At 40.9% G+C, this 26,059-nt stretch overlaps 1 protein-coding gene across 3 annotated transcripts; it reads left to right on the plus strand.

Annotated features, from left to right (window-relative positions):
* The first annotated feature begins 1,597 nt into the window (after window positions 1–1,597).
* Window positions 1,598–15,999, plus strand: DAZL (deleted in azoospermia like). Of its 3 annotated transcripts, none has more exons than XM_081883439.1 (11): window positions 1,598–1,766; window positions 3,839–3,973; window positions 5,331–5,422; window positions 6,225–6,276; window positions 7,059–7,125; window positions 8,193–8,323; window positions 9,775–9,852; window positions 10,628–10,678; window positions 12,095–12,196; window positions 13,620–13,718; window positions 15,137–15,999. In XM_081883439.1, the coding sequence occupies exons 2-11, from the start codon at window positions 3,935–3,937 to the stop codon at window positions 15,188–15,190; spliced, it is 765 nt and encodes a 254-aa protein (XP_081739565.1). In that variant the 5' UTR covers window positions 1,598–1,766; window positions 3,839–3,934; the 3' UTR covers window positions 15,191–15,999. The 3 variants fall into 3 exon arrangements, with proteins under 3 accessions (XP_081739565.1, XP_081739563.1, XP_081739564.1); XM_081883437.1 differs by lacking the exon at window positions 1,598–1,766 and adding an exon at window positions 2,008–2,162 and having other exon boundaries at window positions 15,137–15,996; XM_081883438.1 differs by lacking the exon at window positions 1,598–1,766 and adding an exon at window positions 2,403–2,583.
* Window positions 16,000–26,059: the final 10,060 nt, after the last annotated feature.

Genomic DNA, 26,059 nt, shown 5'->3' on the forward strand with positions numbered 1-26,059 from the left:
CAGATGCCGGTAGGAAGCCTGCAAGCAAGATCTGAGTGCAAGATCAAGACTCTCCCAACTTGCAATTCCCAGCAACTAATATTCATAGGCTTACTGCCTCCAACCGTGGAGGAAGAACATAGCCATCATAATTAGCTCTATTGATAAAGATAATATTATTCCCAATGCATGTTTCTAATGCTCTTTAAAGTCATCCAAGTTGGTGGAATGCATTGTGACTTTGTCAGTTTTCTTTGTGCAGGACTGGATACAAAGTTGTGCTGCTGCTATTGATTGGTGCTAGGTCTCATATCATGACTTCTGTGATCCAGCTTGCTTAATTGGTAGCATATTGATATGAGCTCCTGTAGCATATCCATCAGTGTTTATAAAGGAATCAGTACAGCCATGTGTTGGCTGCAGGGTTCACATGATGTAGGTAGGTAGCCGCTCTTAGATACTAGCTAGGACACATTCATTAAGATAAATTGAGAGATTTTCTCTAAATTTCTTTTGGCGTATTATATACGTTATGTCTAATATTCAGTCCTGAAATATTTTTCTTTTGTCCACTTTCATCTATTGCAATCCTGATCTGATCATTTGTAACAAAATGTGTACCACCCTTAGATCAATAAATAATGATTCTTATAATACACTTTTTATTAAGTCATATCTGCAGCACAATTTGTTTCAGGGATACTTAAAATAAAGCAAACTTCACTTATTAAAATGAATACAATCTCTTCAGGGGGAAAAATATTCCTTTCCTGAGACAGCTCCTACTGCTCCACGCACCCACCCACCCGTGACAAAAATCCTTTCCCTGCAGAGAACCTACAGCTGTCCAAAATAAGTTATTTTTCTAGCCAAATTTTTATTAAGGACACAGTTAAGGTGTTATTTAAAAAGAAATACTTCAGAAAAGGAGGTGCGGTTCCATCCCACTATTTTGCACTTAGCATCTCAACAACCCTTTTATCAGTCTAAACTTAGTGCAAAATTGTGTAGCACAAAATTACATAGTTAATGGGCATTGTGAATGGTTGTTGTACGATCACACTATTTTAATTTTTTTTAATAAGGAGACAGCCATTTTGAACACCTTCTGCCTTTCACCGCACTTTTGAGTGTGGCCAACTGGTGGATTCTGAGAGAGGGAGAACAAAACAAATCCAGGCCCCAATATTGCACCACACGTTTCTCACAGAACCCACAAGTCCAGCCAATGGCCCCTTTGCTAGTAACTAACAGCACAATCCTATGCATGTCTACTTAGAAGTAGGCCCCACTGAATTCAATGCGACTTTTAATCCTAGGAGGACTGTGCCCAAAGCACATATCTTCTACCACATATCTTCTACCACATACTTAATTTAAGGCTACTAAGGTGTTAAGACTGCCAAAAAAAAGACAGCACCAAACTACATAATGACTATGCATAAGGGCCGTTGCTATGTATAAGAAAAGGTAGGTCATCTAAGCATTTCATTATTATTTTTTACACGAAACACGTTTTTAATTCAGATCCAGATTAACAGATGCGCAACCATCCCCTTTCCTGTAACCTCACGAGGGTCAGTGTCGGTTTAAAAAAGCGCTTTTCACAATGGCGTTTTTAAGCCGCTGACGTGAAAGTCGATTGAAGGTCTCTTAATTTTTTTTATTTTTTTACTCAGGACGGTCCTGAACGGTGAAGAAAAATGGGGGTCGGCGACACGCGCCCACTCCCCAACGAATAAAAAAACCCCATCCCTTTTAAAGTTTTACCTCAGTGCGGGGGGAAGGTAGGAAGTAAAACAGAGGTGGCGTGTCTTTTTATATATATATATATCTTTGAAACGCTCTTCCTACGTGACAACGCTATATGGCAGCCTCTCTCGGGTTAAAAAATAAACCGAATAAGCGTTCAAAATTGAGGGGGGGGGGGGAGAGTGAGCAAATTATTAGGACCAAGTCCCGCCTTGGCCCCTTTTGGGTGTGGCGAAGAGCCGTGGGCGGGGTCTCTCTCTAGGGGCGCTTTCTGGAGCAGCTGCTGACATGTTTTAAAGGGAGGGGAGGGGAAATTAGTGGATTTGGTTGTGGTGGTGGGGTGTTTTTATTTATTTATTATTTAAAGGGGGGGAAGAGAGAAAGCCTTTGTTTTCCATTTCAACGAGTTCAAAGGTTTGCCCTAGAAGATGGTAAGTTAAGTAAAAAAAAAGTGGTGTTCCAAGTTCTTCAGGGGCAGCCACGTTGTTTTACTTCGTCGGTAAAAAGAATGGCTTTTCAGAGAACCGCGAGGGCTAAGTCGGGGGATGGAGCCGGGGAGGGGGGAAAGAGAGGTTCCCCCCCCATCCATGTAAGGAAGGGGGCAAGGGGTCCATTCGTCTTCCCTTTCGGAATCTAGCGTCGCGCGCGACGAGGTGCGCTTTTCGTGAGGGGAGGAGAGGCCGGCTCGACTCGGCCTCGAAATAGCGGCTTGGGGCGAAGGCGGCTCTTCCTCCTCCGCACCTATTGAGGGGTCGAGGGCTGCCATGGGGGACGGGAAGAGAAGCGGGCCTCGAAAGGCTTCGTGAAAAAAGCCGTCGGAAAGGCCTCCGTAGAGCGCGAGGAGGGAAGGCGGTGAGGAGAAATGGGCACCATTTTGTCGCGCGGCGATTTTTTTTTTTTAAAAAAACTTTATTTGAAGGCGCTGCCCCTCCCGCAAAACGGGTTCCCCCCTTTTGTTGGGTGTCTGGAACTGGAAGAGAATAGTCCTCTCCAACGGATCAGCTAACGCTGAATTTGAGCACGCGCGCGCGTGTGTGTGTGGAGTGCGAAGCGAGCGGCTCCAAACGCGCAGGAATGGCGGGCACCGCCGCTGCGTTCGTGCTGCGCACGCGCACCAGGCCCTGCCGCTTTGCGACTGAAGAACGGTCTTAATTTGGGTTCGCGGCTAACGTGATGTGTCTAATAATGAGCATCGGTTGGCAGTAATATCGGGGTGCGGGGCACCTGTTCGCTGTGGTTCGTTTCTTTCTTGGAGGAAACATGTCTCGTAGTTACTTAACTCTTCTCAACTAGGAGGGAGCGGCGTGGAGGAAACTGCGAGAAGGGGCTTCTTCAGTCGGTGCAGCCTCGGTGCAAGCTGCCAATGCGAGATCGGGGGGCGGGGAGGGTGTAGGGAGCGTGCATTTTTATTTCAAGGGTTTGGGATCCCAAGCAGCTCGCAAGGCTCCTAAGCATCCTGGCGATTGCTTTGCAGCCCGAGCCATCTCTTGCCCAATGAAAATGTCTCCTGTTTCTTCCCCCTCTCTCCCTCGAGGGGTTTCAGCTGCTTCGCAGTATCCAGGCCTCCGGGGTGGGGTGGGACAAGCTGGGGAGGAAGCAGCAGGGCAGCTGCCCATACCAATGTGGTGGCCCACCCCAGCTGCCCAGTCCAGCAAGGGGGTGCCACACTTGCACCAGCAACCCACACAGCATCTCTGCAACTAGGTAGGGACAGGTAGCTTTGATCTTGTAAAGACCCCACAGAACTACAGAATCGCTCGAATATTCTGTTTAATTCTTAAATCGAGGCCTTAAGATTTTAGAGTTTAAAATATTTTTATTATACATGTGTTGTATAGGCATGTGTTGCTTGGAGACTGTAATGAATCTACAGTAGGACCAATGTTTTTCTCTGTCCGGTACAGTACTTAAAATTTTCCAACGCAGCATTCTAAAACAGTCATGTTGCAGACAAACTTCAAGGGAAGGTAAAAAGAATCCTGATGTTAGCTAGAAAAATGCACTTGGTATTCTGTTCTTCATGTTAGTTTTATCCACATAGAGCAGAAAATGTCTAATAAACAAGTGTGACAATTCTTATAAAATGGTATATAAAATTTGTTCATAGTCTGCTGCAAATCAAGACTCCCAAAACATTACCCGAGAAGAAAATGCTCAGTTGCCTGCAACAAGCCAAGGCTATGTTCTGCCTGAAGGGAAAATCATGCCAAATACCATTTTTGTCGGTGGAATTGACATTCGGGTATGTATGCTTTTTATTTTGAGCTTATTAAGATTTGTTAAAATTGGTGCATTGATCTGTCTTGAGGACTTGGGGCAGATGAGTATATGCACAATAAAGGCACAATAAGCTTTTATGGGAACTTAAGTCCAATAAGTCCAGAACTTAGGGGGACTTAATTCTGATTAGATATGCATAGGATTGCACTGAAAAACTACTCTAGCCCGGATATTACTTAAGGTCCCCTATTTGGTTGCTTTATGTGGAGGTATTATCACTAGTGCTGCTTTTAAATACATTACTCAGACTTAAGAATTTTCATCTTGCCACAATAAAAAAATAATCAGTGGCTGTCCAGAGTAGGAGCAAATGTTTGACACATTGTAATCACAAGATCTTCAAATGCAGCTGGAGAGCTAGTAGCATTACTACTTTAGTCAAAATATCTCTAATTTGGTGTTCAAAAAATTGCACAGCCTTTAGAAATGATTTTTACAACCTTATTTTCGCTTGGAGAAATATCTTGTGCTCAGGATGCATTGAAGAAAATATATGCAGTAAGCCTCAGAAACCCAATGAGAACTTTTAGGCAGTGTGCTGCCTTCTTACATTGAGACTCAGTACTTCTCAGCCTCCCTCAGTGATCATACTAAGGATGATTTCAGTTCTCTCACTCATACATGCCTTTCCCCCATTACCTTCTGTTCTTATGTTGCTGACTAAAGCTAGCTATTTTAAGTCTTGTTTAAGTTTTAAAATATCCTCAGTAGGCAGTGTTAGAAACTGAGATGAAAACTAGGAGCAAAATGGCAAAAACCTAGGTTTTTGTCTAGGAATGTCTAGGTGTGTTTTTTTTTTTAAAAAAAAGAAGAATACAAAGCTGAAAATGAATGAACTGCAGCTAAAATATTATGTTCATTTTTCACATGGTCTAGTCCTTCCCCTACTATTCTTAAGAGGGTCTTCTCCAGTCTTCAGAAAGCAGATGGAAGTGGGGAGGCAAAAAAAGGTCCTCCTTTCCTCCCACTCTCTAGTTTTAATCTGAAATCTTAGGCGCAGTACTGTGCCCAGAGCTCAAGTACTAACTGCTCGCGCTAATGAAATTTCCTGTCACAAAATGCGCCTAGAACAATGGGAGTTTTGAACACTGTCAGTCTGCATATTGCTAGCCCATAGAATAGGCATATTGGCTCCATTCAGCTTCTAGCACTTCGTTAAGCAACAATAATTTATTGTTGCTGCAGGATCATAAACTGCTGAGAGTTAATTATTTTGCTGCAAACACTTTTAAAACAATTTTGAAGCCATACTTGCTAGATTCATGATACTGCAATGATTTTCACTGGGCCTTTGTTCATATGGTGCAATGTACTTCTAGATGGATGAGACAGAAATTCGGAGCTTCTTTGCACGATATGGCACTGTTAAAGAAGTGAAAATAATCACCGACAGAACTGGTGTGTCCAAGGGGTGAGTAGATTGCCTTGATAACCGTGTGACCATTAATAAGGTGTCAGTCATACCAAATTAGCCTATTAGCTGCTAGGGTAAATGTGGATGGGGTAAGATAAGCACAGGAAGTATCAGTTGCTATTAGAGATATCAGTACATCGTAGATCTGTGTGAGCTGTGAATTGGTAAATCCCAGCCATGAACACTGTAAATGGTTTAGTGCCTCTGATTTATAACTCGTGTCTTTGTATTTTATTGTAATAGTGTTTTGATTTTGTCCTGCTAAATATGTTTTCAGGCCTTCGGAAGAGATTAGGTATGAGTTTAAAGTAGTCGCCTCCTGTAGAATACTGTTCTTGTTTTACATTTGATGCTGCTGTGTATTTTATATCTGTTAAAGTATTTTATTTTTTCCCTCTGACAATTTGATGAAGAGTGGGATATAAATGCAACAAATAAAATAATACATATGTGTTTAATCAATATTGTAAGCCACTTTGTGGGATCTCGCAGCCAAAGGGTGGGATATAAATCTTCAAAATAAATTGAATTTATTAAGAAGCAATGTGGCTATCAATAAATCCACTTGTCCTTGACTTTGAGGATTACAAGAAAGTGACAATCAAATTTGAGAAATTAGTGGTGTCTCTCCACTCCCAACTTTCAGGAACATAACTGCCGTCATCCATTCTTCATCTTGTTTGGCTTGGGATTGTACTTGCCTTGATGTTTTTCTTCTAGTGTATGAGGTTCAGTTTAAGTGGTGTTACTAATGCTGAAAGGTTACACTACTGTAGCTAATTTTGACTTACCTTTGCAGATATGGATTCGTGTCATTTTTGGACAATGTCGATGTACAGAAAATAGTAGAAGTAAGTTGTCATTTGGGATGTCTTATATGTGAGAATTATCTTCAATATCCAAGGGTTCAGTTCTGGTTTGGCATGGGATCAGTAAGGGGTTCAACTTGGAAAGAGAACATTGGATTAGAGTGGCTGGTCTTGGTTTCAGGTGGGATGCAAATTGACTGTTTTCAAGGGTCTCCTTTCTACCCAAAGACTGCTTCTTCTCATTCCAAATGTTCATCTAGCAGATAACTCTCTATCTTCTTGTGTTGTGTTCAGTCTGCTATACTTCTGATTGTAATTTGTTTACACATAGGTTCTTAGCCTCTGTAGAAATGGTTGCATTATCAGACATTGCTTGCAGATTTTAAACTGCTATTGAAAAATAATGATTTATTGATAAGTGTACATCACTCCTGAATAACTGACTTTATTCGTTGAAGAAATGAGTAAGCTTCTGTAGCTGCTTCACCAGATCAAGCTACATCAAAGGTCTTTGCCCAAATAAGTTTAAAAAGAAACTCTTCTGTGGAAATCTGTTTAGTGTATCAGTACACTACCAGTGTGGTAATTTTTATTTTTTGTACTGTTCCGCCTTTTTGCTTATTTTACAGAATATATTTGCTGCTTCCAATTTGTCAGTTAACACTTCTAGAAAAAATAAATTAAAATAGAGAAAGTACTAATTAGAATGACATACCATGAAAGCAGTTGCAGAGGCTTGTGGCGTTTGTATGTTCCATAGTCTGCAATGTTTGACCCAATTAAGAAAATGTAGGGATCAAACTCTCACATAACTCTTTTTTCAGTCACAAATCAACTTCCATGGGAAGAAACTCAAACTAGGACCTGCAATAAGAAAACACCCAAACCTATGTGAGTATCGTTAAACGTGTTCAACTGTATCAGGTGAAACTTTGTAGTACCAAACTTAATGTTCTTACTATAATTATCAGTATAAATCACAGCAATAATTATGAAATTTAAACATAAATAACTTATACAGATTTGTACCATAGTGTGTTGTTTTGCTGATAAAACCAAATATTTTTACAGAGCATTTGTAATTCTTCCCAGGGAACAGCAGGGAAGACCTGCCGAGATGTCCCAAGCTCTGCTTGCTTGTGCTAGCCAAGGCGAAATGTGATTTTCATGGGTGTTTTCTGGCTTATTGCTAGACTCTTCAGGTTGACATAGCTGAAAGGCCCAAGCATCCATGGAGTTTTGAATCCAGAAGATCTCCACTGGCGACCTGTCCTAAAACACTGTTTCAGAGCTTTCCATCAGCCGGAGAACCTCAGTGATAGCTTCCTGTTTGGGCAAAGCAGGGAGGGACTGCCAACACGGCAAAACTCTCCTCAACTGGCAGTTCCTTTCTCTTAATAAGTCCAGTGGAGAGACAGCTATATGTTGTCCTAGTGCTGCACCCAATTCATATAGGGTGTGTGTTTGACTGCCTCTTGTGGATGCAATCCTAAACACACCAACCGGGGAGTAAGCCTCATTGAAGACAGTGAGATTTACTACTTGGTGAACATACATTCACAAGAGTAACTCTTGTGCTTGATGCAGTTCAGTGGCATATCTACTAGTACTGTCTGTGACTTCTGTGGAACTGGAAAAATATTACAGTACCAGCTGTACAATTCCTTCAGGATAAAGAAGCCTAAACTTTTATTTTAAAATACAATACACTTGCAATTTAGGCACATTTGACTTGTGCGCATTCAGCTTTACATGCTTGGCAATTAAAAAAACACACACAATTGAAAAGGTAGTGGGCACCCAAGAAAAAAAAACTTTGGGAATCGCACCCACCATTGTACCCAATGTGTTTTGACTACTTGATTTTGGCTTTAGGCGCTATGCCCAGAATGTAACCCCCACATAAGTTGTGGGCTTACTGTATATGAAAGTTCTCAATGCTTCCCTTGTCTTCCAAGGTGCCTATCATGTGCCACCGAGACCAGTGCTTATTAATTCGCCCACACCTCAGTTCCACAGCGTTTGGAGCAACCAGGAAGCATATTTGCAGCCTCCAGCTGTGATGAGTCCTGTCACACAATATGTTCAGGTAACATTTTCTAAAGTAGGGCCTTAATACAAGTAAACAGCACTCCACAGCTATTTTATATTTTGGATTACTAAAAAAATTGAATTTAAAGATTCAATGTTTTCTGCATAGAAGGTGGACAAATGTGACTTAAGCAGTACTACAAGAATAAGGGTTGTATGTTGTAACCATTACTCCTTGCTTCCTTGTCTATTGCAAAGGCTTGGTAATGGGTTACATTTAGTTATTTAAATCAGGGCGTTTTTTCTAGAAAAAGAGGTGCCGGAACCTTTTGTTAGGGGCAGGGGGAGCAACCAACTAAAGTTGTCTTCACATGGGAGGATAACTCTTCTTCGCCCGCTCACCGTGGCAAAATAATATAAAATGTTGCTGCCTACATCACGCAGCTCCAAGTGCCATGGTGCCTCTACAGCACAGCACCGAGCACTGTGACAGGGAACAGCAACGCTACAGAGGTGCCGGAACTCACTTCCAGTTTGTTCCGGCTGAATGCCCTGATTAAAATACTTCTGAAAAATTGCATGAGAACTGGCAAACATAAAATGCACGTGGGGTAAAGGCTTCATTCTCTTGACACAGAACATTCATGTAGTTTGTGCCTCCCATATGATATAAACTGTTAATCTAAACCCAAAGCTGCTAATCTTCCATATTTACATCTTTCCAGAAGCATGTAAACCTTCTAAGTTGTCTATCAGGGAAGGTGGGATTCTCGAAAAGAATTATTTCATATGGGGTGGGACTCTTTGTACGGTAAATAGCTGTACAACAACCTTTTTACCTTTTGAAACAAAGCTTTCTACTAAATTAAATGCAGCTTTGAATTTGTCATAACTCATATGTTCCTCTTAACTAGTCAGTTCGCTCAAGACAGCAGCCGTTTTGTGTGGTGTCTTGCTATTAGAGCGTCAGATACAGTTATGTTTGCAGGTCCTTTCCACTTCAAATCTGGTTTAACTAAACTTATCTTAGACCTGTGGAGACATATATTTGGTTTAAACATAAACGAACCAGCAGTAACCTCAGGCTCACATCCTCCTCCCCTTTACATGTGGGGGTGGAGATTTAAAGCTTCCTGGCTGCTGCTTCTTGTGTTTTATTTTTTTTTAAAGAACTTGTGATTTGAGGAAAATACTTGCCAAGTTTGGATGCAGCAAGAAATAGGAAGTTTTAAATAACTTAAGAAGAGCTCTGCTGGATCTGGTCAAAGACAATAGCACTCAAGTTACTCATGATTCCAAACAACTTGTATTAAGAAGTATACTGTCTCCTGTCTCTATGCATGAAGATGAAGAGGATGCATGAGGCTGTGCTATGGTTAACAAGTCATCGTCTGCTATTGAGTATACACCACACCATAAATTTACTAGCTAACCTGGCACTTTGCCCATGATAGTTGCCTTGTAAGAATATACTTTTGCCTAACAATAGGGTTTTTTTTTAACTTTCAGGCATATCCTTATGGGTCACCAGCTTTATTAATTCAGCAACAGGTACCTGTAGGGTTTCAGCCTGCTTACAACTATCAGGTTTGTGTTGAAATACATTTCAATTCTACTACTGAAATGTGAAAGCCAAGCTTGATTAAGTCTGATCTCTTTACTTTTAGATGAATACTTAGTTTAAATATGTCTGGCAGATTGTTCAAATTGATTTGGATTTGTGCATAAATGGCTATAAAATGATTTAGATTTGTTAATAAGATTTGCTATAAGAACAGTTACCAAAATGGAAGTAGTCTTGAGTGATGTGGTGGTAGTATATTGGAATGGATATATGATTGAATTTACCTTTGTGGTCACTGAGCTGCTTTAAGCATAGGACCTTTTTTCAGTCTATTGTAAATAATCCTGACAATACTTACAATAAAAGGGCAGTATCCACATTAAAAAGAATAAAATGTTGGCTGCAGTGAGGCATGTCCTGCTACAAAGGCAAAAGTCCTTGCGCCAATGGGATTACTTAGTTGCATACCACCCTTGGTGCCCTATCCTTGTCCAGTTCTGTCACTGAGATGGCTGGCTGGCTTGCTTCTCTCTCCTCCTCTCGCCCCTTTGAAGAGATCATGCATTCTGTTTATAGTACTGTATCCAGCTTGTGCAAATCCTGATGCAACAGATCTTCATAAACTTGGTGAAAATACATTCAGATTTCTGCTCACACATAGCATTATTGTGAATCTTAGGACTGACATTTTAAAAAAACACTTTGAGGTAAAAAAATTTTTTTTGAAATAAATAAACTTGTTGAACTGTCTACTGCTAAAGGCTGCTGCATATTGAAACATCTTATTTCTTTCTTAAGGTTCCACCACAATGGCCACCTGGAGAACCCAGAAACTATATTGTGCCTCCGGTAAGAGGGCCACACCATGTATTTAAGCTTGAATGATTAAGCTAAATTGACAAAAAATAATTCAGATACTGAAGTACTGCCACAATAGTGTCTCATTAAAAATGGAAGGATTTTTCTACAGTGGAAGTGAGTGCTGAAAAAGGTTCCCAGTCTGTTTTTCGGCAGAGTGCTGAAGTTGTGCATCTGGCACATGTTAAGATTAAGAGTTAAATTTTAGATGCCATCCTTTACACTAGACATTTCAAGAAAGCCACAAAAATCTATCAGGCGTGCATGAAGCGCATATTTGAATTTTTTCCTCCCCCACTCCCTCCTTCCCCTCTTCCTATAAATTCCTGTATACACGTAATACTCCTGCTCTATTATGTCTTGGTCAGACCACACCTGGAGTACTGTGTCCAGTTCTGGGCACCACAATTTAGGAAGGATAGTGACAAGATGGATGGAACGTGCAGAAGGAGACGACCAAGATAATCAAGTGTATGGAAACCAAGCCTTATGAGGAATGGTTGAGGGAGTTGGGTATGAAATTCCTGCATTGCAGGTGTTGGACTAGGTGACCCTTGTGATCCCTTCCAACTCTGCAATTATCGTTCTATGAAAATACTTTTTACTTATGGTCACAAATCTATGCAGATACGCATTGCTATACATTATTTCATATCTGTAATAATTTTTGTATATATACTTCAACATAACTTTGTTAATATATTCAGAACCATTTATCCGAGTTTTTATTGTTTTGTTTTAATTTTATGTAATTCTTCCATGTTATACGCTTCAGTGTTAACAAAGATACAGTTCAATCCATGTTAAGAGTTTAAAAATAAAAATGAATAAATACTATGCTATCAAAACCTGTGGGATTGGTTTGTTGTTTATCTTCACTGACATGGTGACTACTGGTTCTATGGTTGCTCCTATGCCGGCCTAAGGTTAAAGCTACTTTAAGAATAAGGACAGAACTTTCTGATAGCTGCCACATTCCTATTTAATTATCCTATTCTAACTAACAAGAGAGCTTACTTTGAGGTGTGTTAAGGATGCATAATAAAGTGACTGTCCAGCACCTCATAAATTATCTTGCCACCCTCAATATTTACAACAAGAACCATAGAGAAGTAGAGGTGGAAGGTCCAGAGTGGCTCTTGTGAGTGATAGCTGTAGATTGGGGGCGGGGGGGGGGATGATGGGTTCCAGGAGATGCTGAGGCTGGTAGGGTAGGTGTGCTGTGCATAGCAGTGTGTTGTATTATAAATACTGGATGGCCCATCGAACCATTTGAGCTTTTAACTGGTGTGGGAGCAAAAGGTCACGATTTCATATAATAGCTTGCCTATAATACTTCCATTTGTTCTGCACCTGGAATAGACAGTGTTAATTTATATTAACTCTTATACTTCGTATTTTACATAGGCTTATACCATGAATTATGGTGGTGATTTGGAGGTAGGCGCAGAACAGGCAGAGTGTTCTATGGCTGAGACTGCACAGTCCTGTGGAAACAGTCCACAAAAGGTACCCATGATTTCTTTCAACATCCCCAAAGGGAAACGAGAGATAAGGAAATGCAGAGTATGAAAAGGGTGGGTGGGTGCATTGCTTCTCTCTGTTCCTGAAGTATTTTGTGGCCAAAGGTGAATAGAAATACTTGAGTTAAATGAGAAAAGGCTGCTGTCTTGCTTCATTCAGCATCTTGGCCTATGCTTGGCCTTTACATTTTAGTATTCTCCTATGCGTGAGCCCATTGCTGGAGAAAGTAGCATGGCAATGATAATTAAAGCAATGTGGCCTAAATTCGTTAGCATGGGATTCGTATTTCTGCTGTTGGAGGTCCTTGGCCAGACCAGAATCTACTTGTTTCTTATTACAAAAGATGATTAAATGCCTGAAATGGGCAGGAGGCTACAGTAGTATTCTGCCGAGTAGAATGTTCTATTCCAGAGAAACCTTTGACTCCAGCATGGTTTCTCTCTCTCTCGCTATATATATATATATATATATATACAGTGGTACCTTGGGTTAAGAACTTAATTTGTTCCAGAAGTCCGTTCTTAAGCTGAAACTGTTCTTAACCTGAAGCACCACTTTAGCTAATGGGGCCTCCTGATGCCGCCGCGCCGGCAGAGCACAATTTCTGTTCTCATCCTGAAGCAAAGTTCTTAACCCGAGGTATTATTTCTGGGTTAGCAGAGTCTGTGACCTGAAGCATATGTAACCCGAGGTACCACTGCATATATATTTGCCATTTTGAAGTTCTATGTTTGCATGTCTGAACAACCTAAGTGGAGGATGAGTCCCATAGAGGTGGGGAATGTGTACTTCATATCTGTCCCCTGGATGGTGTATGTACTTGGTTTGTGTAAATATTCACAGGTCAGCAGTATGCTACTATTTTGTTACCTCTGAATTTGGAGTTGTATTGGAATTTTGTCCATAGAATTCCAGATCAATTATTATATTTATGTAACTTTTAATCATAGTAAAAACTGTGTTCATTCTGTCCAAACCCCCTGTACCCCTAAGCAAATGATACATTGGGGTTGTAAGTTATTTTTTGTTCTCTGTCTTTCCCTAGTTGCTAGTTCTAGAATGCAGCAGTCAAGCAAAAGTTGATTTTGATAATGTTATTGTTGGTAGGATCTACCTAATCAAACAAGACTATTTTCAAGACATAATTTATTTAACGCTAGGAAATCCTCACTGTAGGTGAAGGGTATTTTTTTAAAGAGAAGGAATGGTTTTAATAAAACTTTCATTTTGTGTTAGTGCTGTGGTGTCTTCCAAAGTGGCTACTAGAAAGGTTACGAAAACAATAAAGATCTGATTTTGGAAATACCAACCTTTGCAGCAAAGGTCTTGGTACAGACAACTTTATTTGTTTTTACCCATGGTGTACATACTGTATTGAAAATAAACTAATAAAATGTAATTACTTTAGAAATCTGTGGACCGAAGCATACAGACGGTAGTGTCATGTCTATGTAATCCAGACAGCAGATTGAGGAACAATATTGTAACTCAGGAGGACTATCTTAAGGTATGAATATGATTGCAGACTACTAGAGGAGATCACATCATTAGGGCAGCAACTCTTAATCACTTGAATTTTATTAATTTGTTGAAGCGTTGGGTCAACTAACTTGCATTCAGAGTAGACCCATTTAAATTAATGTATCTAAATTGGTCATGATAATTAATTTTGATAGAGCTATTCTGGGTAAAAGTAAGTTGAAGCCAACCTTTAAAGCTTACTGCTGCTCCTGTTTGGGGCCTAGAGAAATCAGGATAATTGCATGTTCTGACTGCAGACTTGACAGTGACAACTACAAATAAGCACCTGCCTTCATAAGCCTTATTGCTGCATTTTAATTTGGCATTGAAATGTTCTTACTAAATACAACTGTTTAAGTGATGGTAGGGCTGGGCAATAAATGGTTGTCAACATCATAATATATCACCAGGTAAATATCTCTATATATCACAATATATATCTGCAGTGGCAGAAGGCCTTGCTGGGGCTTCCCACAGTGGCAGAACGTTCCATCGTACCTGCCTGTGGTTGTGGGAGGGTGCACCGCACTTCCCTGCAGCAGCAGAGAGCCTTGCCACGCCTCACCCCGGTGGCAGAGTGTCTCTCCGTAGTTGCAGAGGGTGTGCCACACTTCCCCCAGCAGCAGAGGGTCCTGACTCTACTCCCCACGGTGGTGGCGGGAGGAGGGTGTGCCGTGGTTCCCTGCAGCAGCTGAGGGGCGGTGGTGGAGGGCTTTAAAATGGATTCTGTGCATGCATAAGCCCCTTAGGTTAACTAAACTTTCTTCTACTTTCTGGGAGTAAGCCTCATTGAATTAAGTAGGGCTTGCTTGTGAGTAGACACACATTTGCTTGCACTGCTTACTGAAAAATGCCCTATGCATCATTCTCACATAGTACCCAATCTCCCATTTCAGCATAAGGCAGCCAGCTAAATCTTTCCCCCCACAGAAGCCCCCCCACAAGGCCTCTTCACACCGATTTCTCCATTTAGCAAGTAAACAAGCAAGCAAACAGATAGTCTCCTTTAAATAAATATAAAAAGCTTCCTTTTTGATATGGAGGAAAGCTATTTAGGGAAAATCAACATAAACGCCACCAGATAATAATAATAATAAAAATATAATAAATATAATAATAATAATAATAATAATAATAATAATAATAATAATAATTTATTTATATCCCGCCCTCCCCAGCCAAAGCCGGGCTCAGAGTGGCTAACAACAGTAAAATAATACAGCATTCTAAAATCAATTCATTATAAAATCAGTTCAAATCAAATTAATAAAATTAATTAATAAAAATTCTTCCCCCTCTTTTTTTCACTGGTGGGGGTGTGAGGGAAAAACGAACTTTATGGAAAGTATAATTGTGCTCTAATTTCTCTCTTTTCTTTTTCCCTCCCCTTTGCCACCTTTGTAGGAGAAAAGGGCACATCATTTTAGAAGAAGCAGAGCTGTACTCAAATCCGTTTGATTAATGACACTGACCTGAAGTGCTTCATCTATTGCGTTTAAAAGAGAGAGATTACATACACACATATATAAAAACGCACTTGACAATTATGTAGCCTTACTGGCAAAAGTTGTTTCAAGTTGGAGTTTGTTTGAATTATATGTTATCTATTTCTAGACATGTTAGAATGTTGTGTGTTTTCTATTTCTAGAAGTGTTTGTTTTACCTTGTCTAGATGTTTCACTGTTCTAAATTTCTAACCAGAAAACTTCTTGAGTTCAGTTTAAAAAAAGAGTTAAGTTGTGTTTATTCCTAAGCTTTAAAATATGTATGTTTCTGCATGTTGGCAGTTGCTTCTAACATTTTAACTTGTACCTTCAGTACTTTTTATTTACTTCCAGCTCACACTTAAAAAAACGAAGTTTTTTTTGCTAGAGGTATTTTTAGAACTGTACTTGAATCAGGTGAAGACATCCAGTTGCAACTCAATTAGTGCCAGAAGTACATAAGTACAGTGTTGCCTTAAAAATTCAATCAGTGGGGACTTCATTCACTGTGTGTGCTGCTTAGTTTTATCAGTTTGAGAACTGATAATTAAAAGTGTACTCAAGAATGTAACTTAACGGTATTAATTATACTTGGTGAGTTGCACTTTTTTTTTATACTGAGCCATCTTGGCTAATAGCCATATCCTAAAATTGTGGAAAGAATGAGTACTATACAGTGTGATCTTGTGCTTTTTAAAACTGGTCACCAACTTTAAATCAAAGAATTTGTAAAACTGTTTAATTATGTAGACTTTAGTTTTATATGAGAAGAATTCCACAAAATAAACTCTTTGAAGTGGATTTGTTTTGTGATTGGCTATCAATTTCAGTGAATCTTGAAAACCAAGGGATAACTACAGCATGTTAGTAGTACTTTTACTTTGTCTTAACACAGTTACTGTGTGGGTGAAACATAAGAATGATTCAAAATTATTTAGAATTCATACATTTCTCCTCTAACCATGGGTGTTGCCAGGATTTTTGTTGAGGGGGCAGGCCTTTTGTTAGGGGGGCAGAACCTCAGCTATTTTTTTTAATTGATTGGCCCCCCAGCCTTCCCTTGGCTACGCCCATGCCTCTAACTGACGCCATTGCTCCAGAAAGCAATTAGGAAATCATTAGGGTAGTGTTATCCCCACTTTGCCCTACATGTTTCGGTCCTGTTCTCTGCTTGTACATTTGATGTCAGTCAAACAAGACACAGGCGGCAACAATAGGCATAATTTGTTCCACTTGGGTGGGAAAAGAATTTATAATCTCAAAAAGCAGACCTCTGAACTTGCCTCCATGCATAGACCCACATGTAACATCTAATATCCTAGGGGGCTGGGCTGCAGCAGTCCAAGTCCGTCAAGATAAAAGGATCTACATGGGCTCCAACCTTGTAGTTAGGGCAAGAATAATATACAGACAAATAAGCAACTATAGTCTGTACTTTCCGAGGTCAACTCATCTAACAATACACATTATTTCACTTGCCAGCTGTCCCATCACAGTCCTGAGCTGATAGATCAGAAGCAGCTATACATAAACCCTTATGTGCCAGAAACAACTAACATGTGTACTTAAAGCTTTATCTTTTATACAGGACTTTAGGTTCAGATAACTTATACTTGCAAGAGAACATATATTTGAAGAATCCTGTAACCATGAGCTGGAAATATTTTAGAAGAGCAAGAGTATTCTGCCGTAGATTTGGTTCCCACAGCAACTCTTGTGGTTACGGAATGTGATCAAGCTTGATAAAATTTAAACTTTTATATACTGCTTTGATTTCAGTGAAGCTATTATGCATGCACCATTATAGCATTTTTAAAGGCTGCCTCCCAAAAGTTTAGAATGTTTTAAAAAAATAACTTGATATGTCCCAAATTTGAACAGCTTCCATAAATCTGTCTAATATCGTGTGTTACAGCTTAAGGTGATAAATGCTTCCTGTGCAGAAGGCAGTTGCCAAGCAGTCCCGTTATAGGATGGATTACTTCTACTAAATAACTTGTAATGTGGCTACTACTTCAGATAGCAGTTAAAGTGTGGCCACAAGGATTGCTGGATTGCAGGGCACATAGACCCAACAAAACAAATGCTGTTGATTAGGAATACATCTGATCTGAGGGGAGGTTTACATCCAGTGCCAGACAGAATTGCACTCCGACTCAAGACTCAGGATTACATCTTGGGGTGCTTTCAGATCCAGGGCTGCATCTGAAAGTTCGCAAGCAAAAATAATGGCCAGAAGTGCTTTTTTTTTTACACCAGTTCTTTGCCAGTTGCATCACTTCCTCGAGAAGCAAAACCTAGTTGATGTAATTCGCGTCTTAATGACATCCAGATTACACTACTGTATTACACTTTAGGTCTAGGATATGTTACTGCCTGCTGTTTCTCATATGAACTCACTTGTGTTTTACGAGGGCAGCACAGAGCCTTCTGTGCGGCAGCAACAAATAACCGAGGAGCTTCCCAGGGAGGTTCACTTTGGGCCGCCTCTCTTTTATAGGAACCCAGCCAAGGTGATTCTGTTTTAAAGAGCTTTTTGGGTGTCCAGAACAGACACTAACAATGCTCCATGCTTCATGGCTCCATTGATTGCTGCCGCTTTCATTGCTTGTAACATGTTCTATAAGTTGGCAGTGTGTGTGTGTGTGTGCTTGTGAAATTTCAGGCCAGGAGCTAGATTTCATTCTGGGCAACCTTTCGGGAGCCACGTTGCCAGTGGTGGGTGGGGCCAGAGGCAAAAGTGGGTGGAGCAACAAATGCAAAAAAAATCCACTGCAGGGTTCTGCACATGCCCATCTCTACCTTCCATCGTGATAAACAGGATAGGTTATTAGGGTTCAAAGGCACATTATAGCTGGCACAAACACTTGCTAAGCAAGGCCAGTGAGAAAAGTGACTTGGGGAGCGTTCTGATACAAAGTTATGGAGGGCCACATTTTGGCCCCTGGACCCAAGGTTTGCCAGCCTTGTTTTGTTCAATCTGGTATTTTTGCCTGTACATTCCTTTTAACCATTGGTAGCTGTGCTGGAGAGGGATGCGGGTGGCGATGTGGGTTAAACCACAGAGTCTAGGGCTTGCCGATCAGAAGGTCAGTGGTTTGAATCCCCGCGATGGGGTGAGCTCCCGTTGCTCGGTCCCTGCTCCTGCCAACCTAGCAGTTTGAAAGCATGTCAAAGTGCAAGTAGATAAATAGGTACTGCTCCGGCGGGAAGGTAAACGGCATTTCCGTGTGCTGCTCTGGTTCACCAGAAGCGGTTTAGTCATGCTGGCCACATGACCCGGAAGCTGTACGCCGGCTCCCTCGGCCAATAAAGCGAGATGAGCGCCGCAACCCCAGAGTCGGTGATGACTGGACCTAGCAGTCAGGGGTCCCTTTACCTTTACCTAGCTGTGCTGGAGTACATACGTACGTGTGTGTGTGTGTGCGTATGCATGTGAAAAGGCAGAATGCAAATATTTTAATATATATGTGCTTATTTGCAGAGGAGGGTATCGCCAAACAATGATAAAATGTAACTGCTTTTCTAGTAGATTTATAGGTTTAGATATATCTAGCCTAAAAGGTAAAGGTAAAGGTTCCCCTGATCGTTAGGTCCTGTTGCGGACAACTCTGGGGTTGCGCACTCATTTCGCTCTATAGGCCAAGGGACCCGGCGTTTGTCCGCAGCTTCTGGGTCATGTGGCCAGTATGACTAAGCCGCTTCTGGCGAACCAGAACAGCGCACGGAAACACTAGCCTAGGTCCTCACAAACATAATGGAATCTTGCTGGTTGGCATGATAGCACATTGTAATATAAGAAGTGACAGAACAGATACATATTTCCTTGACTTGGAACATGGGCTGTAATACTGTACTTCCACTGCAACATAATCACTGGCCAGCAGATGGGGTGTTAGGCTTAAGTATTACTACAAATTTCAGAAGCGCTGTCATGACTTAGTCTAGCAACAAAGAGAGTTCCTTGCAGTGCATTAGAGACCCATTGGTTTATTTTGACATGAGCTTCTTTATGCCTCAGCTTACCCTGTCAAGGTAAGTTCTGGGAAGGTGGTAGGACTATACACACATGGGCTTAAATATGGGGGGTAACAAGGTGAAAATAAAAGATAACTAATACAGAAACCACATCCTGATTGCTGAGGCAAACACAAATGCAGTACATAACTACATGGAAAATAACTTGTAGTAAGAAAGAGCTACCTGTCTTATTTGAGCTCTGTCTGAGAAATGCAAGTAAATTGTCTGTCTGTTGGATGAATACAAGATGCAAAGGAGATTGGGGATTGTGTACTTTTAATAGCTGTGTAGAAGAGAAAAGTTGCGGAGCAGAAGCACACACCGAAATTTATTTAGACCATTGCAATTAATAAATTTGTACATAGTCATAAAGAGACATGGGGGAACGCTTTTAAAATTTTATATAAATATGCTATCCAGTACAGTGGTACCTCAGGTTAAGTACTTAATTCATTCTGGAGGTCTGTTCTTATCCTGAAACTGTTCTTAACCTGAAGCACTATTTCTGGGTTAGCGGAGTCTGTAACCTCAAGCATATGTAACCTGAGGTACCACTGTACTTGGAAAATAAAAATTTAAAACCAGCATTCTGCACAAAGCACGAGAAAACTTTCACACACGAAAACATCTCTGAAAAGTCTGAATTGCCAGAACTCCCTCTGAGTGAAATCTAGTGCATCCCCTTACTAACTGGAGCTTCTTCTTCCTCTCCTCCCCCTGCAGTCCTCTCCTCATGCACCTCTAAAATCTGTTCCAGAGGGTGAAGCACACAATGCGTTCTTACGTCTTGTATATTACCAGTGAGTGTTGCTTAAATTTACTGTGTTACCTTAGCTGGTTGGATTTTTGTTTGTCGTCTTCTTGGATTTTATGCTTTGATTTTTAAAAAATTGTTTTAATATTGTATTGAGGCTTTTTTTAACAGGCACTGCCTTGTAATCCATGTTTTGGATGAAGGTGCAATTTACAGATTTTCAAAATAAAGAAACTTATATTTTCCCATTTGCTCTTGATGCTCTCTATGCATGTAAGAATCTAAGAGCAGCTCTGCAGGATCTAACCAAAGGCCCATCTAGTTCAGGATGCTGTTGCCTAAAGTGGCCTAGCAGATGCCTCTGGGAAGAGCACAAGTAAGGCTCAAATTGCTGTTCCCTAACAACAAATCAGCATTGAGAGGCATGCTGCATTTGATCCTCCAGGTAGTGTTTGGTCATCATGGCAAGTAACCCTTGCTAGCCTGAATCTAATCCCCTTCTAAAGCCATTCATGTTGGTGACTATTGCTACATACTATGTGACCCCCAAACCAAGGAGATATGTAACTATACAACCTTTAGAAAACATCTGAAGACAGTCCAGTATAGGGAAGTTTAATGTTTTATTTTATATATATATATATATATATATATATATATATATATATATATATATATATATATATATATGTTGACAGCTGCCCAGAGTGGCTGGGGCAACCCGGTCAGTTGGCAGGGTATTATTAATAGGACATCCCTATTTTAATGTTGGAGGGCATTTATATTATTATAGCAAGTACCATGGCTTCACTATGCCTTGCAATGTGTGAAGAAGTACTTCCTTTTTTCCCTGTCCTGAATCTTCCAACATTCAGCTTCATTGGATGACCTTGAGATTTAGTATTATGGGAAAGGGAGAAGTACTTATTCTTGTCAACTTTTCCCACATGATACCCCTCTACCATGGCGGCTCTCTTGACTTGCCCTTGTTCTAAACTGAAAAACCCAAAATGTCGAAACCTTTTCCAATAACCATTTCAAGGTGTGGCAACCAAAACTACACAGTATTCTTGTACACCATAGATAGAAATTAACAAGAGTTCTGATACTGGCAGTTTTATTTTTCAGTCTCTTTCCTAATTCCTATCATGAAATTTGCCTTTTTTCACATCTGCTGCACATGGAGCTGATATTTTCACTGCGCTAGTCACTGCAGTGTATCTTGGGTTTTGAGGATTTCAAATACAAAGAGAAGTTATAACAAACTAAGATTCTTGGGATGTACTGACTCACTGCTAGGGTATTAAAACCGTTAAGTCAGTTATACTTTATTATTTGTGGTCTCTAATGTAGACACGTCTGAGATCTGTGCCTGCTCAGAGCCACAACTCAAACACTTCTACTCAAGGGAAATGTCCCAATGCAAGACACATGAACATAGGAAGATGCCCTGTACCGACTTATACCATGAATCCATCTGGCTCATTTCCTTTTTTTGCCAGGCATTTGACTTTTAATTACGTTCTTGAGTGGGTGGGATGTTTTAATTCAGCTCTTTAAAAATGGAATTGTCTTTTAGATTTATGTTGTATTTTATGCCAGTTTTAATGTATGTGTGTGTTTATATATTGTAAGTAGCTTTGAGTTACCTTGGTTTAAAAGTGACAAAACAACAACAACAACAACAACTAAACAGCTTAGTATTGTCTTCCCTAGCTGGCAGCTTTTAAGGCTTTTAGGAAAGCCTATTTCCCAGCATAATCCGTGATTATGCTGATAATTGAATGTACTGTATTTTTCACTCCATAGGGCGCACTGGACCATAGGGCGCACCTAGTTTTTAGGGGGGGGAATAAAGAAAAAAAATCCCCCCCCCGCCCAAAAGAGCCACACACAACCTCTGCAGCCGGGAGAAGCTGCGCACGGCTTTGTTTTTAGCCACGGGGCTGGGACGGGGGAAGCCCGAGCTCCCCCCGACCCCAGAACAGGCTGCTTTCCGCAAGCCTTCTGAGCCCGGTGGGAACTCCCGCCGGGCTCAGAAGGCTTGTGGATAGCTACCTGAAGCCCGGGGAGCACAGCGGCAGTTGGGCTGCAAGCTGCTATCCGCAAGCCTTCGGAGCGCTCTGACCCCTCTCGCTTTCCAGGCTTCAGCAAAAGCCTGCATTCGCCCCATAGGACGCACACACATTTCCCCTTCATTTTTGGAGGGGAAAAAGTGCGTCCTATAGAGCGAAAAATATGGTACTTGTTTCATTTGCAAATAATGTGCTCCATGGCTCCTCCAAGGGCCAAGTGACATGCAAAGATCTTTGCAGTTTCCTGACTCACTGCCCGGAATGTAAAAATGGCGAAAGCAGTTTGACATTAGCTAGAAAGCTACATAAGGTACACATGTGGCCCAAAATACACTGACAAGTAGGAAAGCTTTAACTACTGTTCTGTCTAACACTCAAACTGTAAACCTCAGATCTTCGAATGAAGGGGCAGTAAAATAATAATAATAATAATAATAATAATAATAATAATAATAATAATAATAATAACAACAACAATACTATATTGATGGGGTTTACCTGGTATTAATTAGAGAGCTGCAAGAGGAAGTTTAGCACCACATGGAATAGGATGCTGGTCTGTTGAAGATCCATTTTCCCATCACATTGGCTGCATTGGGAGACCAGATCTGCTGCCCGTGTGGATCCTGCCACCTGAGGCACTAGCCTCACCTTACCTCATGGGTGGTCCGACCCTGATTCTTACATTCCACACTTCCAGTGCAGTTCTGCATCACTTGCCTAGCCTCAAAAAATCTGCTTCTTTTAAAAAGTCAATTTGTTCTGCTAGGGTGATGGAGCGCTTTAATCCATGTTAATTGTGCAAACCTAAGTTCCCCAGTGTGTGCTGGAATCTATCCTACAAATAAGACAGTGTGTGAGGGCTAAAAGTGCTGCAGATTTCAGACCGAGTTCCGCCTGTAACTATTACGACACATGATTTCTTTATGTAGCAGCTGATAACATTATTATCCATGGACTAGACAGAATATTCTGTATTGTCTTTTGAATCACATAAAGCTTGACCAAATTATGCTTCGTACAAGGAATTAAATAAAGTGCACAATAAATAGCTTCATTTTGGTATGATATTGTCACTTTATTTTTAGGAAACATCTCTTAAGTTTTAACTTTTAATAGCTTTGATGCTCTAGATATTCCTCAAGTTTCACCTTTGATGTTAAAAACCATCCACAGGGTGATATTAGAAGCCACTGGTGTAGTGCCCATGAGATTGGAGCTGGAAGTGCTGCTGACCCGACTTCTTGTAATAATATACTGAAAAGGCTGCACTTTCGCTCTTCCCCAGATGCTTTAACGCCACTATCAAAAACCTGTGCAATTATATGGCCCCCCTGTTGGGAGTGCATGCTGCTTTCTCGCATAGGCAGAAAGCTAGACAAGTCAATGAGTGGGGAAAAATGATGAGGTAAAGGAAGAGTGTGAGAGAGGAAAACAGTGCAAACACAAAAGGAAAATTCAAGGGGAGAAAGAAGAAAAGAGATGATAAGAATAAAAAGTCAGATGGTAAAATGACTGGAAAATGTATGCGCCCTGGCAGTGTTTTCATAATGAAGGACATGAGCCTGTTTTATGCTCTTCTTTCTAAATGTGTTCCCTTTAGGCAGCTTTTTTTATTTTTCCTTCTATTTTGTGCTAGATGGCAGCATAATTTAGATTATCTGTTATTTGCAAATGAGACCTGTTATCCCTCAATAAGCCTTCAATGCAGCTTCCTTTCTATTGTGAGGTGGCAGCGAGTAAAAACCTTTAGAAGAGCCTGTGCCCTATATAGTTAGTCTTTTATAGCACATGACAGCAAGGTTAGAAAGGCTAATTAGATGGTAATTATTATGTAAAGTGAGAGTATCGTACAGTCTATCCTATCCTAGTTACAGCCTTGCATTTAGGCTAGTTCCAAACACATTTTACTTACAAGCGCAGTGGGTCTGAGTGGAACTTGCTTCTGAGTAAACCTGTTTTGAATCAGAATTTGTAATTTTCTGTTTTGTTTATCAGCCATGGTCCAGGGCATGTTGGTACCTGCAGCAGAAAAATGCAAATAGTGCTCTTCAGGTGATAAAGATATAGTGGTTTTGGTAGCATAGCATGTGCCATATGAGACAAACCCCCACTTCCAAATGGTAGGACCCACTTTCCTCCATATAGGCAAAATAGAAAGCAACATGTTTCCTACAAACTTGAGTATCTAAGCAGTTTGTAAGGGACTAGAACTTAGCTGATGGAAAGAAGCCTGAATTAAGTTGTTAACTTCTAGGCTAGTAAGATGACAAGCCTAAAGAGTATGGACATAGCCAAGGGGAGGCAGGGGGGGGCAGCTGCCCCTCCCAAATCACTAAAAATCAATACAAATCTGAGGCTCTGCCCCCCCTAACAAAAGCCTGCCCCCTCTAACAAAAATCCTGGCTACATCCATGCTAAAGAGTAGGCTCACTAATACGCTTTCCCCTGCAGAGACTACAGAGACAATGTGATTTTCTGCCTTAACTCTGCACCTTCACCTACCTCCTTATACCTGAAGCAAAAGATAAGTGGTAGTAATAAGCAAGTTGAAATTCATTGTAACTGCTGGAAGCAATAGCATGTTCCCTGTCCATGCTCCTGAACAGGATTTTTAGCCTGCAGTTCTATACATCAGAGATGCCTAAGTTGTAACTCTCCAAATGCGGCCTATCTTCTCTGGCCATTGGCCATGCTGGCTGCAGCTGATGGGAGTTGGAGTCCAACAGCACTTGAGAGTACCACAGGTTGAGAGTACCACATCTGAGTAGGTACCTTATAAATATGTGTTTTACAACAACAACTACTACTACTACTACTACTACTAATGATAATAATGTTGGAATTCTGCTACCCGGTCATCGGTATGTGCCTATCTGATCAGGCACCGGCTGAATTCCTTAGACCTCCCTCCGGCGACTCCCGGCAGGATAAACAACACGAGGTCCGTTCCGGCGATTTTCCTCAGGCTGTGAGGAAAACACACCAACTGCTTCTCCTCCTCTCCTCCTCCCTGCATATCCCCAGGGAGGGGAATCAGACACAGACAGTAACATATCTACATGTCCTTTTATTTGTGTCTTTTAGCAGTCATCCAGTAAACATGTCTGCTCTCTTCAACATACAGAGAGAAACTCATAACTCCACCCATGTACATCCTGTACAGGTCATATGACATACCCACTGAGCTAACATCCGGTGCTCAGTACAGAATGGACTGCCCCTTTGTTCCCATGGCAACAGTCACAAACATCCTGTTTGGCTTTCCAGCCACAAGCAGCAGACTGTGCTGCCTTTGCTTGCTGCAGCTTTGGTGCTTTAGAATAACATCCTCCCCCTAAAGTATCAATGCGTGCTGCGAGCAAAGCGTCATCCAGAGAAGAAAACAAACAGTTGTTATACTTATAACATTCCCCTGTTGTTTCAGTTCCACCCTTGGAACTACCCGCCACTGGTTTTACTAATGTACCTCTCTGGTTGTGTGACTTCCAAGGAATGAGTGCTTCTGCATTACCTTGGTTAACAATTCTCTGTTGTGCCTTTGTCTCTGACTCAGACACAGCTTCAATCTGACCTTGGTCATTTACAACAGCAACAGTTAGGTAAGCAAACTCTTGTGAATACCTCTTGGGTGGTACACCCTTCGTTGCTCTCTCAGACCTACGTAAGAGGTGTTGCTCTTCTCTGCTTTCTGGTTCAGCCTTTGGACTCTCTGGAGAACCAGTACTAAGCTTAATCAGTGGTTCATCCTCCTCTTCTGAGGGTCTGGTCATTGTGTGAGACTTCCTCTCAATGACTGTGACAACTGAGCTGTCTGAGCTATCGCTGTCATCATCAGTACTACTGAACTCAATAAAATCAACATCATCATCATCAGAATCATCTTCACCTGTGGGAAATGTGTGAACAATCACTCTCTCCTGTTCAGGAGCACTCTCTAGAAATTTTGTGAGAATCACCTTTCCAGATTCAGACAAAATTACTCTGTAGAGAC

The sequence above is a fragment of the Podarcis melisellensis genome, assembly GCF_964234715.1.
Source record: "Podarcis melisellensis genome assembly, chromosome: 12".
Taxonomy (NCBI): domain Eukaryota; kingdom Metazoa; phylum Chordata; class Lepidosauria; order Squamata; family Lacertidae; genus Podarcis; species Podarcis melisellensis.